A 16,671-nucleotide genomic window follows, 5' to 3' on the forward strand; every position below is an offset into this window, starting at 1 on the left:
GGCAGTACCTGCCATACAAGTGCTTCACCTTTTGTAAATGTGCTGATTATGGGTAGAAACTTACCATCTCTGAATATAATCAATATTATAGACTGCTTGAAGCCATGATACTGAGACATCAAGCCAAATTGAAATGTCTGCTTCCAGGTCATCACAATGACAACTATATCAGATATAACAGGTGCAACTGAGCCTATGACAAACACTTCAAGTATATAAGCATCATACAAACTGCCATAAGTAGAAGAAAGCAACACAATTACATCTATTTTATGAAATGTAATATTAGTGTATAATTGCTTGTAAACATTCCCAAGGTAAGTTGAAACACTTACTCAAAAAATGTAGAGAATGCCAGATCAAAACCTGCCCCACATTCTGGGAATAGACCTGGAATTCCAAGTTCAACAGGAAATGACTTGGTATTTATATACTGCATTAGCATAAGAGGATATCAATGCCTTGTAGAAAATTAGTACAAACTATGGTCAGAACCACAGGCACAAATGAAATCACAAGTACAAGCAAAGTAAGCAGTTTATTGAAACCACTGATAGCATATGTTCGCAGTGCAGCAAACACTGTATATAAGACATTCAGTGGTATCCAAAACCAAGAACAATGCATGACAAACCTGCCATGATAAATGTTCCCAAGTTTTCTGAAATGGATCCAAGGATAAAGGTAGCCTCACAACTGATCTTGTTACTGTAAGATCATAATCTAAATGTTGCAAACAAACCTCAACTCCACAGCAGCATGAGCTTCCACAGAAAGAATTGGTATCATTAGAAAACTCACTGGAACAATAGTCACAGGAGTACCCTCTACTGTATTCAGTATTGCATTGAACAAGAGGATGTATCTGTTGAAGAAAAATAGGACTGTTGCCCCAGACACAGGATGCAACCAAAACAGATCAACTTCAAGAGAGAAGGTGATGATATGGTCATAGACAACAAGGGCTATTATGCTAATATTCCGTGAATGCCCCAAATGCATATGAAAGACCTTATACCAGAGGATGCGAATGAGCAAATATTGCTTAGATACCTTGTGGTAGACTATAAGTTACAAGTAGCTTGTCACGTAGTCACAGGTACAGGCCACTCACGCTACATCAGCTACAGTTGCCACAGACATATCAGGGGATATGTTGTGATAAAGCTTGTGCACACGCAGTGAATGTGGGAGATATGTTGAATGGCCGGGGGCGAGAAATGGGGCCTATTATATACTATCGTGATTTGGAAATATGCTCACTGGAGACCCGCCGGTGACCATGGAGTCCGGCTTGAGCGGTTTAGAAGGTGCTGGCGAAGTTAGCATTTCTATCACCGATGTGTAGCTGAGATAGCGAGGGCGTTAACATCGTGATGAGTGACAAATCTGAACCCAACTTTGAGGGTTTAAATGGACGTGAGTGACATCAGCATATCATAATAGATACGTTGTCGTGATAATGAAGGCGATCACACCGTGATGAACGACGAATTTGGACATGAGCTTTGACCCGCGGCGAACGTATAAACATTTTTCAGTGAACGCTCAGAAGAGTGCTGTGACATTGGTCTGCATAGAACTCCATGGATATCGACGGGCACATGGTATTGCGCGACGTAGACTTGGTGTGGGGCCGATAGAGTGGCTCCGAGTACGGTGGGGAACTAATGCCCATCATTGAGTGTAGACAGATGTCCCGCTGCGGTCGACTTACAACAAATCGAGCCTCCCCCGTGTCATTACCACCCAACGCGGGTTGCTTGCCAGTGGACGAAGAGATAATACCTGGTGGATTACATTGATTGTTGCCTCATTGCGACGTCATCGAGCCGTTAGCGTTGAGAAATTACTTCGGGATGCAAGAGACACACGCACAAAATAAAGATGCCCTGTTACCATAGTCCCCTGAGATGCAAGTAGGAATGGAAGTTTCCAAGTCGTTGCGTGTCTCAGGTGTCTGATGTCGCGGTCGGTCATCGTCGAAGCGCTCGGCGGTTGGCTTGCGTTCAACTTGCACTCACTGACATAATGCGTAGGAGAATTGGGAGGGTTTGAATCTGAGGCTAGGCCCTGTGACGTAGCGCTAGGCTTCGAGTACGTCGTTCGATGCGAGACCGGGGCTGTATGTACAAGACGAAAAATTTTAATGTGCCACTCAACAGAGCCGCAATTGCGCATCTGAATCTGTCTCTTCGCTATATGACATCTCCTCCAGACGACAAGAATGCTCTCCGAGACTTGTGAGTAAATATGAACCATTACTAGGCATTAACTCGTGTTGAGCAGAGGCTACAGGTACGGGCCGAATGTCAAAAACATCTACCTGATAACTAGAGAATGACGAACCAGAAAATGGGACGTCACCCTTTGCGGCTTCCAGCTCTTTGCGAATCTCATGCAGCGCTTTAAGCCTTCTGCGGAGGAAATCAGTTGAGATGCTTGGAACGATGATTTGGCAGACTTGACAATTTCCTCAGCAATACAACTTTCAAATAGAGAAAATAGCATGAGCATCTGTAACGGCAATTGGGGCGAGGAGATCAAATAAGCCAACTACTGGCACTCGCACTTGCGTTACAGTAAGTTCGAGTCAGGGACTGAGGGCTCAGAGCGCTATAATGGAACGTTAGCGCAAGGTTTCCAATCGAGAGACACAAAAGAAGCTGAGTCCAATAACTTCGTTTGCCAATAATTTGCACATCTGATACTTCTTTCGTGAAAGAATGTCTTGCCGCTTGCTCGTGCCCTTAACAAACCCAGGTGAGGTAGATGTGAAAGAACTAAAAACTTAGGTCACAAACGCGCAAGTTGATCTCCGAAGTTCTACATACACAAGTCGTCTCCGCACTTAGTGGATTCCATACTCTGACTTCTCCCATTCTGACCACTCGAAGATAGGTAGAGGGTGAGCTTCCGTGTTGAACACCCACTGATTTAGCGGTATGATCTCCTCATCCGTGAAGAGTAAATACAGGTACTTTAACCTGGGACACAATTAGAAACGCATATAACGATACTGAAAGTCACTCACGTTTCTGCCATAAAGAAACTGGATAATGGCTCTTCGTCAGTTTTGCATAAGACAATCAATCGCCTCAAAAATTTACCTCGGCATCTCATCCTTCTTCGAAGCCGGTGTCCGCTCTACAGACGACAGACTTGCATAGCCACTCGACGTCTTCGTCTCCCTTTCAAGGGCCTGGAAAACCGCCCAGCCACGTTCTCGCCACGCTTCGTCGCCGGTGATTCTCCAGAGTAGATACATACTCTCAACGGCCTGCACGCACACTATAAGCGCGACCATTACGACCATCGGCTAAGCACCGTACCTCTGGTCGCAGGAAATATCCAGGTTTGCGCATAGAATAGTCGCGCTCACCCTGGAGCAGGGGAGGCACTCGTTCCAAACCAGGAGGTACTGGACTCCTTGTTCTTTCCCACCGCTCGAGATGATCTACCCACAGCCCACCTCGCGGATTCTCGTCCGACTTGGGCATCGGCACCATATTCACCTCGTCGGGTCCCAGCCCGCTCGGTTGGTCCGCGTATGTCATCCAGCAGGTGTACGCGAGCCCTTCTGCCGCCCACATATGTATCTGCGCATCTCGGGCGGGTAGATCGAGCGTGTGGGCACCAAGCGCGAGCAGTCCAGGAAGGAAGCACGAGAGGTGCTCAAACTTGTGGCTTGGATTGTCGTTGTTCGTATCCGTTACGTAGAGAAGACGTCGATTAGGTGTGATATATAGGAGATTCTCGATCACGCTATTTGCTACGTGAAGGTCTTTCATGGGGGCATTCAGTGCAATACACGACCCGGAAACTATCACGTCATGGACTTACAAAGATCGTGCACTTTTGATTCGGATTTAGATGTGAGGAGGTACTGTTTTAATAAATATTCGTAGGCACTGTCCGCAAACGCGCCCGCGGAGAATTGTTCTAGAATATGTCAATAACAAGCTGATCGAATACAAATGCTAAGCCCACCATTCGCGGGGATCCCCTCATTGTAATCCCATATAGTCGGGAACTTGTATCCCGGAACATTTGCATCGCGAATAACATCCATCAATCTGTCAACCTACCCTGCGCTGAGTTACGAGTAGCTGATCTGCGCATAGGATTCTCACATTATGGAAATAATCCCTGCGGCCAGTCAAATGCGCAAGGTATTTGTATTCTAGCTGGCAGCTAAGTGCTTCGGCTAAGAGCGCAGTTCCATCGCCCCACGCCTGCTTGGTCTTCCCTCTGATAGTGAAGTGGTTACAAATGCATTCTCGCTGTAGGGGATCAGCACTTACGTTACGGTATTGACAGAGAACCTGGGGAGCCCAGATGAGGTATTGAACGCTGGAGAAAGCATTCTCCCTAGATCATCCGCACGCGCGAGGAGGATGGGTTCTCCGGATAGTGCGTAGGCGGAGAGCAGACCTCCGAGATAGCGGATGACCGTTTCGAAGAAAGGAGCGAATGAGTTCTGGTCTGATTAGTCAAACCATGTTAGTTATAGCTAAATGAATGCGCAAACCTCATCGAGATAGAAATCCATCTTGGCTATGACCGGAATGGTCTCATAAAACTCGCGATATAAACCCATGATCCACATGGTGTCGAGCCCATCGACCAGTGTCACACCCCACCCATTAAAACTAGGAGAGATGAGAAAACAAGCGACCATATAAGTAAACTCTTACTTATTAACTGAACTGTTGGATAGAGGGAGAAGCTCGTCGCTGGCCCAAGCGTGCTTCTTATACCCATCGTATGAGTGCAGAAACGCGCGTCTTACGGCATTCGCACGTATGGGCCACTTCTTTCCCCCACGTCCTGGTGGTAGTGGCTGCGGGGGAAACGACACGTCCAGCTCCAGTGATGGCAGTGTGTGAGGGCCGTGTGTAGGCCAGGCGAAGTAGGCGACAGCCCAAAGAAATAGGAAGGCACCCAAACCGAAAGGTATAAGACGGGCCAACGGTCTTTGGGTCCAGTTCGAAAACACTAACGGGATTGAAGCCATACGACAGAACAGCACTTGCTCCTGCAGCCGAGCAGATTTGGGAACACAGAGGGGAGAGGAAAGAGAGCGAAATGCGTATGGAGTAACGCTACTTATCTCGTTCCAAGAAAGCGAACTTACACAGGACGATTGATGCGGCAGGAGAATCAAAAGAGAATATTTGAATGCCTTAAATGGGTGGCCGCACGGAAGGGGAGAGGCTAGGTCCGACCGTCCGAATGCCGCTGGAATCCGAACATCGAATCTTGGAGTTTGCTGGCACCGGAAAGATACCAAGGATACCAAATCGGCAGCATGAAACTGCCATCAATTGAGGGCAATATGCTGTGTAATACCATTGCGGGTTTGATGCGCTGCGGGGTCGGTTCCTCTTAAACCCTGAGCCTAACGGGAAGATCTCTGTAGGCATCTGAGGAAAATCAAGTGTACGACCGTTGACGACAAAATAATGCGGCGCCGGCACATAATCGCCAAGTAGACAATACCTGCCGACCTGGAAAGTATAAAATGATGATCACGAAGACTGAGCGTGGGCAATCGTTTAAGTTATTGTAGCTTTGCTTGCCCTCAAATTGAGCAGGCTCCGATCCACGGCGTGCCCCGCTGGAAAATAGCATCTAGTGGCAGTCTCCAAGGGCGCAGTCTGCGCGATGTCTCAGCCCCAGTGGAAAGTGACATGAATCAAAAACAGAAACTGGGACATTCAATGAGAAAAAATGAGAGACTAGATTGGCCCGAATTACATAATTCACTCATCGGGTGACCCCGTTTCTCGATTAATAAATGTAATTCTCCGCTGAGCATGTCAGCCATTGATGTGGATGTTCGGTCAGGACATTTTTAACACCCCAATAGCAGGTATGGAGCCCTCAGGGCCTCAGCCGAGATGGAGCAAATCGTCTGAGCAGTCAACGACTCAAGGTGCGCGGCGCGCGTGGTACCGGAGAACGCCGGTTTGATCATAGTCGGCTCGCGACTTGTCAGCTCCCGGCTTTCCACTCCTCCTTATCCTCCTCCTGACGTCAACTCTGCAGATGCCAGGACCCGAATCCGATGGCTCCAAACCCTCGCTCCCCCCGGGAATGGTGCTGGGCCCGGATGGAAAGCCCTGCAAAATCTGTACCGCATTTCGCAACTGGAAACCTCCAAAGCCCAACGTGCAGGACAGTGTGGCCTCGACGCAGAGCAGAAAGAAAACGACTGCGGCGATGATGGCCGCGTTGGCATCCGGGAAAGGCTTCGTATCCCAGCCAGAGCCAGACATCCGACCAGAGCACTGCCCCCCGGATGTCGAGCAGCTCGGTCGTGCAACTTGGACTTTCCTTCACACGACGGCGGCGTATTACCCCGAGCGACCGACGCCGAACCAGCGTGCAAATATGCTCAGCCTGCTGCGCTCACTTCCTGTTCTGTATCCATGCTCGCACTGCGCGTCACACTTGGAAGATAACATTAAGACTCATCCACCAGACGTCAGTGGGCGGGTCGCATTGAGCAGATGGCTGTGTCAAAGGCATAATGACGTGAATGTGCGATTGGGGAAGTCGAGCTTTGATTGCTCTATCGAGAAGACAGACGAACGGTGGAAAGACGGTCCCAGTGACGGCAGCTGTGATTAACAAGTAAGATTCACTGAGCATTTACCCTGATACCGTTTTAACGCAGACTCAAGTGTCGACGTTCCACGACGAACACACGGATCTCATTTCGACAATGCTTCGCATGAATGGTCAGTCATCCCTGTAAGATCTCCACATGTGTTATTTCAGTGCTTGACACGTTCTCTCAAATGATCTACGTAGGCCTGTAAGCGCACAATTCGCATAATGATAACTCCACTACTCAGTTTGTTCCATATGATACCTTCGATGAATTAGTCCGGGACATATCTGAGGGGTAGGTTCTACGCATAGTCAACCTCAACTTATCTGTGTGTAGACAATGTCGATGATTTGTGACTTGTTCGTCACCTTGCACGCTTACCGATTTAGAGACGGGGTGTTTTTATCATGCTCCTTGCTGAAATCACGATTCATACAACGGCAACCTTGCTCTTTTAGCCCCTTTGGGATTCGCCAATGTAATTGTTTCATCAATGAAATATGTTGAGCTATTCTCGTTCAGCCCAAAGGATTGAGTATGTCTCCGCGCGACGCCGGCGCCCCATTTTGACGCCAGCGTCAGCACTTTTCCTTATTCGCGAGTTCGGATGACATTAATCTACTTTTGTCAGACTGAAATTTGAGTGAATGAATTTTTCCACAATAAATACAACAACGCATGACAAATTTGATTCGATGTGCTCAAAAAACCATATCACTAATGTACAAGTTAATTCCTTTATGTACAGGCTCGTAAACAACTAACTTAACAGAGTTAAGAAGAGTAGAACTTGCTCGCATACTCTTCGAACGAATTCGTCGCAACATCAGGATAAAGCTCCTTAGCGTCAAGTGCACCGAGGGCTTTCGCATTCTCGAGCGAATTCTCTCCCAGGAAATGCAGGCTTATAATGTATTCGGATATGATACGAGGATAATAAGAGGCTTCGTCATTCGGCTTCTCATTTGCTCTCCCTATTTCTCCACGCTGGATGACCTCGTCGCGAGATATCTGGAATTTACTGTAAGTGACGAGCGACAGGGCCAACCAAGTCGACATACATAGCTGCGTTTGGCCTTGAGCGTCTCACCCTCCCCAGAAACCCTCTCCGAGATCTCCTTAGCCTCCAAGAAGGTTTTTTCGTCTTCCCATACAATTACATATTGATTGAGAGCGCGCTTGTCGATCACAATTTTCGCCACAAATCGCCCAATATGATTGAGATCGGTAAGCAGGAGTTTCTTGTCTCCAGCGCCGTATATCTCATGGGACCTAGGGCCAACGAAGGAAGGATGGGTATCGGTCCCAACAATAGTGAGTTGCATCCACCAGCCAACGTCGATAAAAGTGTAACCGATGCCCAACTTCTGGATGTACTCGCGGATGTCTAGTTTCTGAGCTCCTGATCAGCTACAAGCTCGACGGCAGTGTTGTAGAACCTCACAGAGTCGTGCAATTCCCTTACTCCCCGCGAGCCCGGCGTTCCAAAGTCACATGGAATGACTCGTTTTACGCCTGCCTCCTTCGCTGCAGCAATAATGGACTTTTGGTCGCTGATTACCACCCCGGAAACAGCGCTTATGAGCACCTCTGCGCCAGAAAGAGTCTCCTTCAATGTCTCGACACCGTCCGAACTGATGTCGGCCGCTCGAATCTCGACACCTTTCACACGCAAAGCCTCCACCTCAGGCCTGGACACCGAGACCGTTCGAGTGATAGCACCGACCCTCTGCAAGGAACGCCGTGGATTAGCCAAATCTCGACAGCGTAAGTGGATGATACGTACAAAATTCCCACTTTCTAGAAGCGCATCAATAATAACCTTCCCTGTGCGCCCCGTAGCACCAAGAACGATGACTAGTGGAAGGGAGGACATGATACGGGGGCGGGGGCGTTGAGTGTGTCTAGTAAGTTCGGGTGCAAGTGAGAGGAACACATTTGTCTGCTGCGATCTGAGCACATCACCCCTCGTTATACAGTAAACACGATTGCGTGCGAGAACGCCAAGGCCGCGACCGGCCCATCATTGTACTTAGGTGCTAGCATTGCTGAATAATGTGTAATGAATCATTGTGGCCCATCATTGAAAGTCCTATTATTGCTTAATCATGCGGCGTAATAGATGATTTCGGGCTGCGGTAGGGAGCATCTAACAGACAGAAAATACTGAGTTCAGCTAACATTTTTAGATATGACTTCAGCTTACCTGTAGCGCTATCAATTTTAACAGCATTGCTCAGCATTCAGTGTGATATGGTTGGCACATACATAGCGAGCTCGGAGACAACGCCGCGGCTGACTCTGAGTACGACTTGGAGACCAACCACTGCTGAGACCGATTCTGAATCACGCGTTTATTTGTTGAAGTTGTTACGCCATGGTGGCTGAATTGGATTAAAACCTCGACTAGAATTGCTAACTTGCACGCACATAAGTCGTTGCGCCCATATCTAATATATCTCGTCGTGGGGGCTGTCCCTGACTGCCCGTAAAATCTTGGTTTTCTCTAGTAACGCGCTAGATTGTCATGACTTCTGCTATGGTCGCTCAGGGCCAGAGGTTTTCAAACATTGTCAACCACCTATCCCTACTCTCAGTGGACAATCTTGCGAACGATACGTGTCGTGATATTAAGGACAGACGTTCTCATCCATTTTGCTGTTAGACGAAGAACTTGGCACTGGACAAGACGAGCTCGGATGTAACTCACGCCGATTGCACAATGCAACAGTCCCAATCAACCGCGTTCTAACGGAGCTACTGGTTGAGATCTTCCAGCATCTTCCTCACGAGCTATCTATCTCTGAATGTCTCGTCATCACCTACGTTTGTTCTCTCTGGCGTACTGTGGCGCTGAACACGTCCTCCTTGTGGACCTGCATCCGGATCAAGACCCATTTCCCCATACACGCTGTCATCCTCGCTCGTTCCAATAATATGCTTTTGGACTTTTATGTTGAAAATACTGCCATCCCCGCACCGGAAGTCGTCGATGCTATTGTGTCAGTGAAAGATCGTATTCGCCGGCTTCATAATTGTGTTCCAACTGATCTGGAAGAAGACTTGCCTGTTACCTCCTGGTTACTGTGCGGCTTTGACGTACCGATGTCGAATCTCGAGTCCTTGCGATTGACATGATACTGGAATCATGCAGAATTTGGAGTCAGCAGCTCGCCGGAATCACCATTCCCGAAGGTAAAGTCTCTATGCTTGCGCAAAATAAGCTTCCTCCCCAACTCCCACGTTTTGCGTGGGTTTACGGCTCTAGAAATTGCCCGGTTCACTCCTTTCCCTCCTTTGAAGTGGGTGTTTTTCTTGATATACTGGAGATTTCCCCTGGTCTTAGGACACTCACTGTACGTCATGGATGGGCCGAAGATCTCCTAAGGCAACCCTTGCATGGAGAGTCTTCCTCACGGGTTCTCTCTCTCTCTCTAATCTGAGAAGTCTCGAGATAGCAATGAATCAGGAAGACATGGTGTACCTCCTTCTACATCTCACCATTCCATTGAACACTAGCATGACTCTTTATCTTGCCTTCAAATATATTCACGCGAATAGCCTGACATTCCGCACTTATGCATCCAACCAATTTTCCAGCATACCGTCATCCGAAGAAATTTATGGTCTGTCTCTTGGACCATATAGATGGTTTTAGTCACTCTCAACGTCTGGGACTTATCTCAATAGTGGGGGACAATTTGCCATACGCATCGCACATCTTTTATATTGCCAGGAAAGGGTTTAAGCTGACGATAAAAGAGACACTGCATCAGATCTTGAATGCTCTGCCTTCTGTACTTCCCTTGTTGTCTGTACATGACCTCATGCTCTCTCTCCCGCCATGCGATTTGGATGTCTCCGTGTAGCAAGCATTTCTCGCTCAGCTAACAAGCTTGGAGGTTCTTAGCTCCAGCAGACCAGGCAACGATTCTGGCCCAATGATGCGTGGGATTTGGAAAGCCATCTTACCGAAGAAAGAGCTCCCCCATCACATACTCAACTCAGTGATAGATGAGAAGGTGTTCATCTTTTTCATGCCTCCAAAGCAGTCACTGGCCCATGATCCTCCTGTCACCGTGGGGACGCCAGATCCGCTCTTTTGGTCGTGACTAGGAGAGTAGCGTTGGAATTGTAACGCGAAAAATTCCTTTGAGGATTGACCCTTGTGTATGCAGACTGAGCAATGTCTTGAATTGCCACTGATACGTATGTGGTATCTAAAGTGATCTATGCTCGATGGAAAAATCGGTAACAGTATTTTCAAGGGGACATCCGAATCAAACGGTAGTCGACATACAGCTGGCATCGCCACTGCTCATAATCTAGTATGAATCTACTTATTCTCTGGCGATACTCTCGGTATCATCAACTCTTTTGGGGCTCTTGTAAGCTGTTTGGCGAACCTATGCTGCAATGATGTCCTCGGTACGGTTCCAAAGTAGAAGATGGGGGCGCATGATGAGAAGTCGGAGGTTGTGCCTGGTATTTGCAAGAGCAGCCTAGAGATCGTCGTCGCAGCCCTGCTGGCAAAAATCATAGTCGAAGCTGTTGAGCCGTCAGACTAGCCTCGGGATGAACCCTGCCAGTGAGAGGATATGAAGGCATCAGTCGATGGATGGATCCAAGTGACCTCAAAGGCGTGCGCCAATCGGCAAGAGTGCAGACACGTAGGATGGCAATACATGAGCATACAAGGTCTCACAATCTATTGACTTCGGCCACACATGGCACGTAAAAATGACTATGATAGCATCGAAATGCGGACTTACTAACACATAAGTGATAGAGATGCACGCGAGGCCATGTCTCGCAAATCTTGAAACACTGAGGGTCAAGCAGGGATGCTAGTGCAGAGCACGAGAGCCATCAAATTCAGACAAACTTGAGTGCGATGGTGCAGACACGGATGCGCAGAGATAAACACGAGATGTTGCCAGAAGGTTATGAAGCAGAGTGAGTAGAGTGACCAGAGCAAGAGCCTGTTTCTCAGCTTGCAGACAGTGTTAGATTATACACTAGACCATGACTGTTGCGATATTCAACTCTTGCCCGTCGCTAAAATCAGTAAGTACCGACTCATACACTCTATCCATAAAATGGTCTAGGATGTGTAGACCATCATGGGTTAGTAGCACAGATATAGACAAAAGGGCCGTCAACAAACCTGGCCGTCAAGATGTGTTTCAGTCATGACAGCTTGAACGATTCGATTGAACATACTTGTTGCTGCATTCGAGTACCAATTGCCGTGAAGCTGCTAATAGAGAGTGAGCCATGGTCAACAGAACGCTGAGCCACTATAAGAATGTATCAACCATGAGCGGGTGCTTAACAGGCCAGGGGGGCAAGATGAGACTTCGAAGACAAAACGTACTGAAGGCGTGACGGCCACTGACTACGCCTGACGATGATCACGAGACCATGCCATAGACCTGCACTTTTGCCGGCGTTGTTGGCAATTGCGACGAACCTATGCCTCTCAGTTGCCCTTAAGGCACGACTCCTGTTGCAATCTAAGGCTAAGTTGTACAAACGTGGTAAGCTGCGGATCGTGCAGGCGTCGCGCAGAGGCCGGCAAACACGCTTCACCCTCCCAGCTGTGGTCGCACTCTTTGCACGGGCACGTTGGAGCTAAACAGCTGAGACCATACTATCCAACCTCTCTCTAGTTTATTTTCTTTACCTGTGTTTACTGACGCTGGGATCCGGATGGTGTCACGCCAACTGGACTTTGCACCTATCCTTACGAACTATGTATTCTCCTTCACTGCGATCCTCGCTGTGGTGAGTGTTTGGTGCATTGAGGCGGAAAGCGTATCACGTTGGCTGATGCTTGCCCTAGATTGGTTGGTTTGTTGCCTTCGTTGCGCAAGCTATAAGCACCCGCGAGCGTAAGGCAGCGCATTCATACTGAGTTTTGCAGCCTTCTCACTACCTTTTTTTTTAGTTGGCTATAGCGCTGTCGGTGTTCTCTGGGTTGCTATTTTCTTCCAACTTTTTCTTGCAGCGAGCGTCTTGTACACGCTAGCGAGTGATACTACTGCCATACATCGACACCTGATATCCGTTTTTGGAGTGGTCGCCATTGCATTTGCAGTCATAGGCATCAACAACGGGATATTCTCCGGCCATGTATGGTTGGGGACGATGGGAGCAGGATGGTTAATCAATGTTGTGGTGGATATTCTTTGGGTCCTTTACTTCTCTTCCGCAGAGAATTCATTTGTGCGACATGCTTTCGACTCGATGGGCACAGTTGATCTTCCACCTACATCACCACGTCTCAAGCCGGAGGCTGTAGTAGTGACTACCCCTGAACTCAATCTTGCTGGCATAGGTGCCGGTGGAGGCGTCAGTGCGAGCTATAGGGCACTTAGGATGAAAGCGATGTTTGGGTGTGAGTCTCATTTTCGTTACTGGAAGACAGTTGCTGAGCCTCTATTTCAGATGACGCTGATCCTAATAGCGTCCCGCCTGAACTTTCATTCGCGGTGGGTGAAATACTGGAGATTGTCAATACTCACGGAGATTGGTGGCGCGCGCGCAATCTGAATGGTGACGAAGGAAGTAAGTCGTTCAAGCTGCTTCAAGCGAGGTAATTTCTGATTGTTATGCAAAAATTAGTTGTTCCATCTAATTTCCTAGTTCCCTCAGTCGCCGCAGACAGTTAGTTCGATTCGTTTTTTTTTGGAGGGGGGGGGAGGGTTTACGAACATGTCACGCTTTTCACACATTGTTCATGCATACTGTCTTCGCGCTGGATTATATTGATAGTACCATACTGGTACATTTTATTCTTCTCAGGGGTTTGGAGTTTTTTTTGCTCTCAACTATTGGCTTTTGTCGACTGGCATGACTACTTCAGCTTCAGCCATGGTGTACTTCGAGTCGGCCCCACACAAGTAAGCATTTGGCCCTTGTGACCTATGATTACCTCAATGATGTTTCCAACCAGGTATATATCACGAATTGATCACAAGAACGTGCCACAAACCTTCAAGTTTCAATGTCGCGGTCCGGCTGATAGCTCCACTGTCCAGCGCCGTTCACCGTATTAGAATACTGCCACATCTTGTCACTGTCAGACGAGGGGTCTGGTTCACAGAACCAGACGGGGAATAGCATCAGAGATTGTCGAATGTTACGGAATGTGGGATGGTACACGGCCTCTCATGCGTGACCTGTTCGTTCCCTAATTTGGGGGTGGGGGGGCGACAAGGTATGTTAGGCCAAATACAGCCGACAGGATAGATCTCATCCAGACGGTGAGCAGAATAATTTCGACGCCGAAAACTGTGTTCAGCTTTCGAGGATCGGTGAAACCATAATCTGTCTTCGGCTCTTGCCGCGTTTTCAGGCATCTCGGACTCGTCGAAAACAACATCCAAAACTGAGGGAAAACACGTCCAAACTTTGTACGCAGCTCGTGAGCGACTGTATTGCATCGTGGTCAAACCGTCCTCTTCGCATCCAATTCGAGCCTTCGGCGACAAGGTCCATAAAATTGTCAGGTGTTGTGATCTCAAAGCAATCTATTGTCGGGGTTTATTGTCATGTCTCTACTGGACGCTTCTCCTCGCAGAATTCACGAATCCACTGTCACTTTGTGTTGCAGCCCAGTGCTCGTGACCGGACCGCATCATAGCACATTTTAGGCTCGATGAAATGCGCAGACGCGTCACTGTTCCAGGATTATCCGTTAGACCCTGTGTTTTCTAGGAGATCTACGAGCTTCCTTACTCAGCGCCAAGCACAGTATATTTCGTATCTCATACCAAGTAGGCCTTAGCTCCACTGAGGTATGTTCTGCGGAATAGAGGGGTGCTTGATTCGTAATCCCGTCGAGGTAGGATTTCCCGTCTATAAGAGATGTGACACCTAGCTGCCCTACACCCAGCCATCGGACCATCAAGCCCTCACACCCGTCATCTATTTTTGCACTTCCTTTACCTCAATACACCATCTTATAGGTATGGCCGCAATGACTGCAGACTTAGGTGCGTTCTCACGGTTCCGTCCCGAGTCGAAAAAGTAACGATTTTCTAGGCATAAATTTTGTCGCGACGGAACACCACGACACGTACCCCGCTATCAATCCTTCTAGATCCGACCTCAAAGGAAAAGTTGTGTTCATTACCGGTGCTTCAAAAGGCATCGGAAGGTCGATGGCCATCGCATTTGCCCAGGCTGGTGTCTCCGGCCTCATCCTCGCCGCTCGGTCCGATATGTCTGCGACGAAGGCCGCCGTTGAGGCTGCACAGCGCCCCGGGCACCAGATTAAGGTGCTTACCGTCGCACTAGACGCGAGTAACCTCGCACAGGTAGAATCTGCTGCCGCGAAGGTGGAGGAGACCTTCGGGAGGGTGGACATTCTCGTGAACAACGCGGGCTACCTCGGCGCGTATGGCCTCATCGGGGACTCGGATCCGCAGGAGGCGTGGAAGGCCTGGTCGGTGAATGTGCTTGGGACGTATGCGGTGACGCGCGCGTTCTTGCCGCTCGTGCTGAAGAGCTCAGACAAGACCATCATCATCATCGGTAGCCTGGCCGGGCTTGCGAAGATGCCGAATCTATCTGCATACCAAGTGCGCTGCGCGCCCACTCGTTTCCATGTAGCGATGCGATTGAGTCTACCTATTTCAGACGTCAAAGCTGGCGCTTCTGCGTTTCACGGAGCTCTTGATGACAGAGTACGGCGACAAGGGCATTTTGGCACTTTGTGTCCATCCCGGTGTCATCGAGACCGACATGGCTGACCAGGTTCCTGACGTGAAAGCGGGTGGGTTCGGCACCGTAGATACGCCCGAGTTGTCCGCCCACACGCTCACTTGGCTCGTACGTGAGCGGAGGGACTGGTTGGCTGGACGCTACGTCAGCTCCCAGTGGGATATGGAGGAGCTGTCGGCCAAAAAACAGGAGATTATCCAAGGGGACAAGCTGAAAGTCAAGATGGTCGTATAAAGTATTTCTCGGGCGTTGCGTGCTGATAGGCTGAGGGAGCCTGCGTTTAAATTTTGTTTGACTCTCTGTTGGATATATAGGATTATAGTCTTGGACTGTATATGCTATCAAAAATGCTTCAACTACGGCGTGCAAATCCGAGTAGACTAGTAGTCTGGTTTTGACGGACTGTAGTCTGTGGCGTGAGAATTGTCGTAGTAGTAGCAAATTTGAAATCATATTCTTTGAATTTCAATAGTTCTCAACGTAGCAGTTTCAGATTTTGTGTGGTATCTGGTATCAAAGGTTGCTTCAGTCGAACGATCCTAGGCTTGTATGGACGATGTCAGAATGTAAGACATGTAAGTTGCATCTTATGTGTGGAGCAATCTGGTAGATGAGTAAGCGAAACTTGGTTGGTAAGTGCATTGCTACGTCAGCCTCAGTCTTATGCTTACTGAACGCTTCGTTCCTGAACTTTCCTCATCTGAGATCGCCACCATAGATAATTGATCCGGGTGCCAAGCAGTCCGAAGTCCAATCAGAGTCCACTCAAGCAATTTAGTCTGCGTATGTTGTTCGAGTCGCATCGTACCTTCACTCACAAGCTCAAGCTCAAGATTTCTCCCAAACAATTTCACTTGATGTTGATCAACGGTAAATAAATGCATCGATTGTCTGCTCGGCAACAAGCCTTCTATAACCTCGATTGGACGAGGTCGTTTTCAGGCTTCAACACTGAAGCCGATCCTTTCTCGCCCTTGGACTGTCTTACTCAGCAACATTCCGCGCTCTTCGTGGCGCGTAACATATGCTCAGTACGAGCGGGCAGTGTAGCGAGGGCTCACCGCTTCGTAATTTACCGAGTCGGGATTTGCACGTCTATAAAGGCACGACAGAGGCTGCCTTCAGTCACAAACAAGTTACCCTGTTCGCTATAAAATCATCTATCCTCACAACTTTCTCTATTCCACTCCGCTTTTCTACCACCTCATCTCGAAATGTCCGCAGACTTAGGTACGTCCTCGCTGAAGTTGTCTCTGGCTGGAAAACTGATTGTTCCACAGGCGCAGGTTTTGTCCAAACGGAACGCCACGACACATATCCAG

General features: G+C 48.5%; 5 protein-coding genes across 5 annotated transcripts; 3 read left to right on the plus strand and 2 right to left on the minus strand.

The window, feature by feature from the left end:
- Window positions 1–2,851: 2,851 nt before the first annotated feature.
- Window positions 2,852–5,017, minus strand: FIBRA_06334 (uncharacterized protein; the record flags this gene model as incomplete). The annotated part of the gene is made up of 10 exons (XM_012328065.1): window positions 2,852–2,987; window positions 3,035–3,052; window positions 3,111–3,280; window positions 3,333–3,784; window positions 3,844–3,942; window positions 3,991–4,084; window positions 4,134–4,251; window positions 4,305–4,480; window positions 4,532–4,652; window positions 4,698–5,017. The coding sequence occupies 10 exons, from the start codon at window positions 5,015–5,017 to the stop codon at window positions 2,852–2,854; spliced, it is 1,704 nt and encodes a 567-aa protein (XP_012183455.1).
- Window positions 5,018–5,877: 860 nt separating this feature from the next.
- On the plus strand, window positions 5,878–6,636 carry FIBRA_06335 (uncharacterized protein; the record flags this gene model as incomplete). Its single annotated transcript, XM_012328066.1, has 2 exons — window positions 5,878–5,938; window positions 6,002–6,636. The coding sequence occupies 2 exons, from the start codon at window positions 5,878–5,880 to the stop codon at window positions 6,634–6,636; spliced, it is 696 nt and encodes a 231-aa protein (XP_012183456.1).
- Window positions 6,637–7,393: 757 nt separating this feature from the next.
- Window positions 7,394–8,495, minus strand: FIBRA_06336 (uncharacterized protein; the record flags this gene model as incomplete). Its single annotated transcript, XM_012328067.1, has 4 exons — window positions 7,394–7,630; window positions 7,681–8,013; window positions 8,064–8,348; window positions 8,406–8,495. 4 exons carry the CDS (start codon window positions 8,493–8,495, stop codon window positions 7,394–7,396), a joined length of 945 nt encoding a protein of 314 aa, XP_012183457.1.
- A 3,836-nt stretch (window positions 8,496–12,331) lies between these two features.
- On the plus strand, window positions 12,332–13,293 carry FIBRA_06337 (uncharacterized protein; the record flags this gene model as incomplete). The annotated part of the gene is made up of 5 exons (XM_012328068.1): window positions 12,332–12,406; window positions 12,465–12,513; window positions 12,570–13,019; window positions 13,070–13,189; window positions 13,247–13,293. 5 exons carry the CDS (start codon window positions 12,332–12,334, stop codon window positions 13,291–13,293), a joined length of 741 nt encoding a protein of 246 aa, XP_012183458.1.
- Window positions 13,294–14,603: 1,310 nt separating this feature from the next.
- Window positions 14,604–15,583, plus strand: FIBRA_06338 (uncharacterized protein; the record flags this gene model as incomplete). Its single annotated transcript, XM_012328069.1, has 3 exons — window positions 14,604–14,619; window positions 14,669–15,207; window positions 15,266–15,583. 3 exons carry the CDS (start codon window positions 14,604–14,606, stop codon window positions 15,581–15,583), a joined length of 873 nt encoding a protein of 290 aa, XP_012183459.1.
- Between the last annotated feature and the right edge of the window lie 1,088 nt (window positions 15,584–16,671).

The sequence above is a fragment of the Fibroporia radiculosa genome, assembly GCF_000313525.1.
Source record: "Fibroporia radiculosa TFFH 294 genomic supercontigs, scaffold6696, whole genome shotgun sequence".
Lineage (NCBI taxonomy): Eukaryota > Fungi > Basidiomycota > Agaricomycetes > Polyporales > Fibroporiaceae > Fibroporia > Fibroporia radiculosa.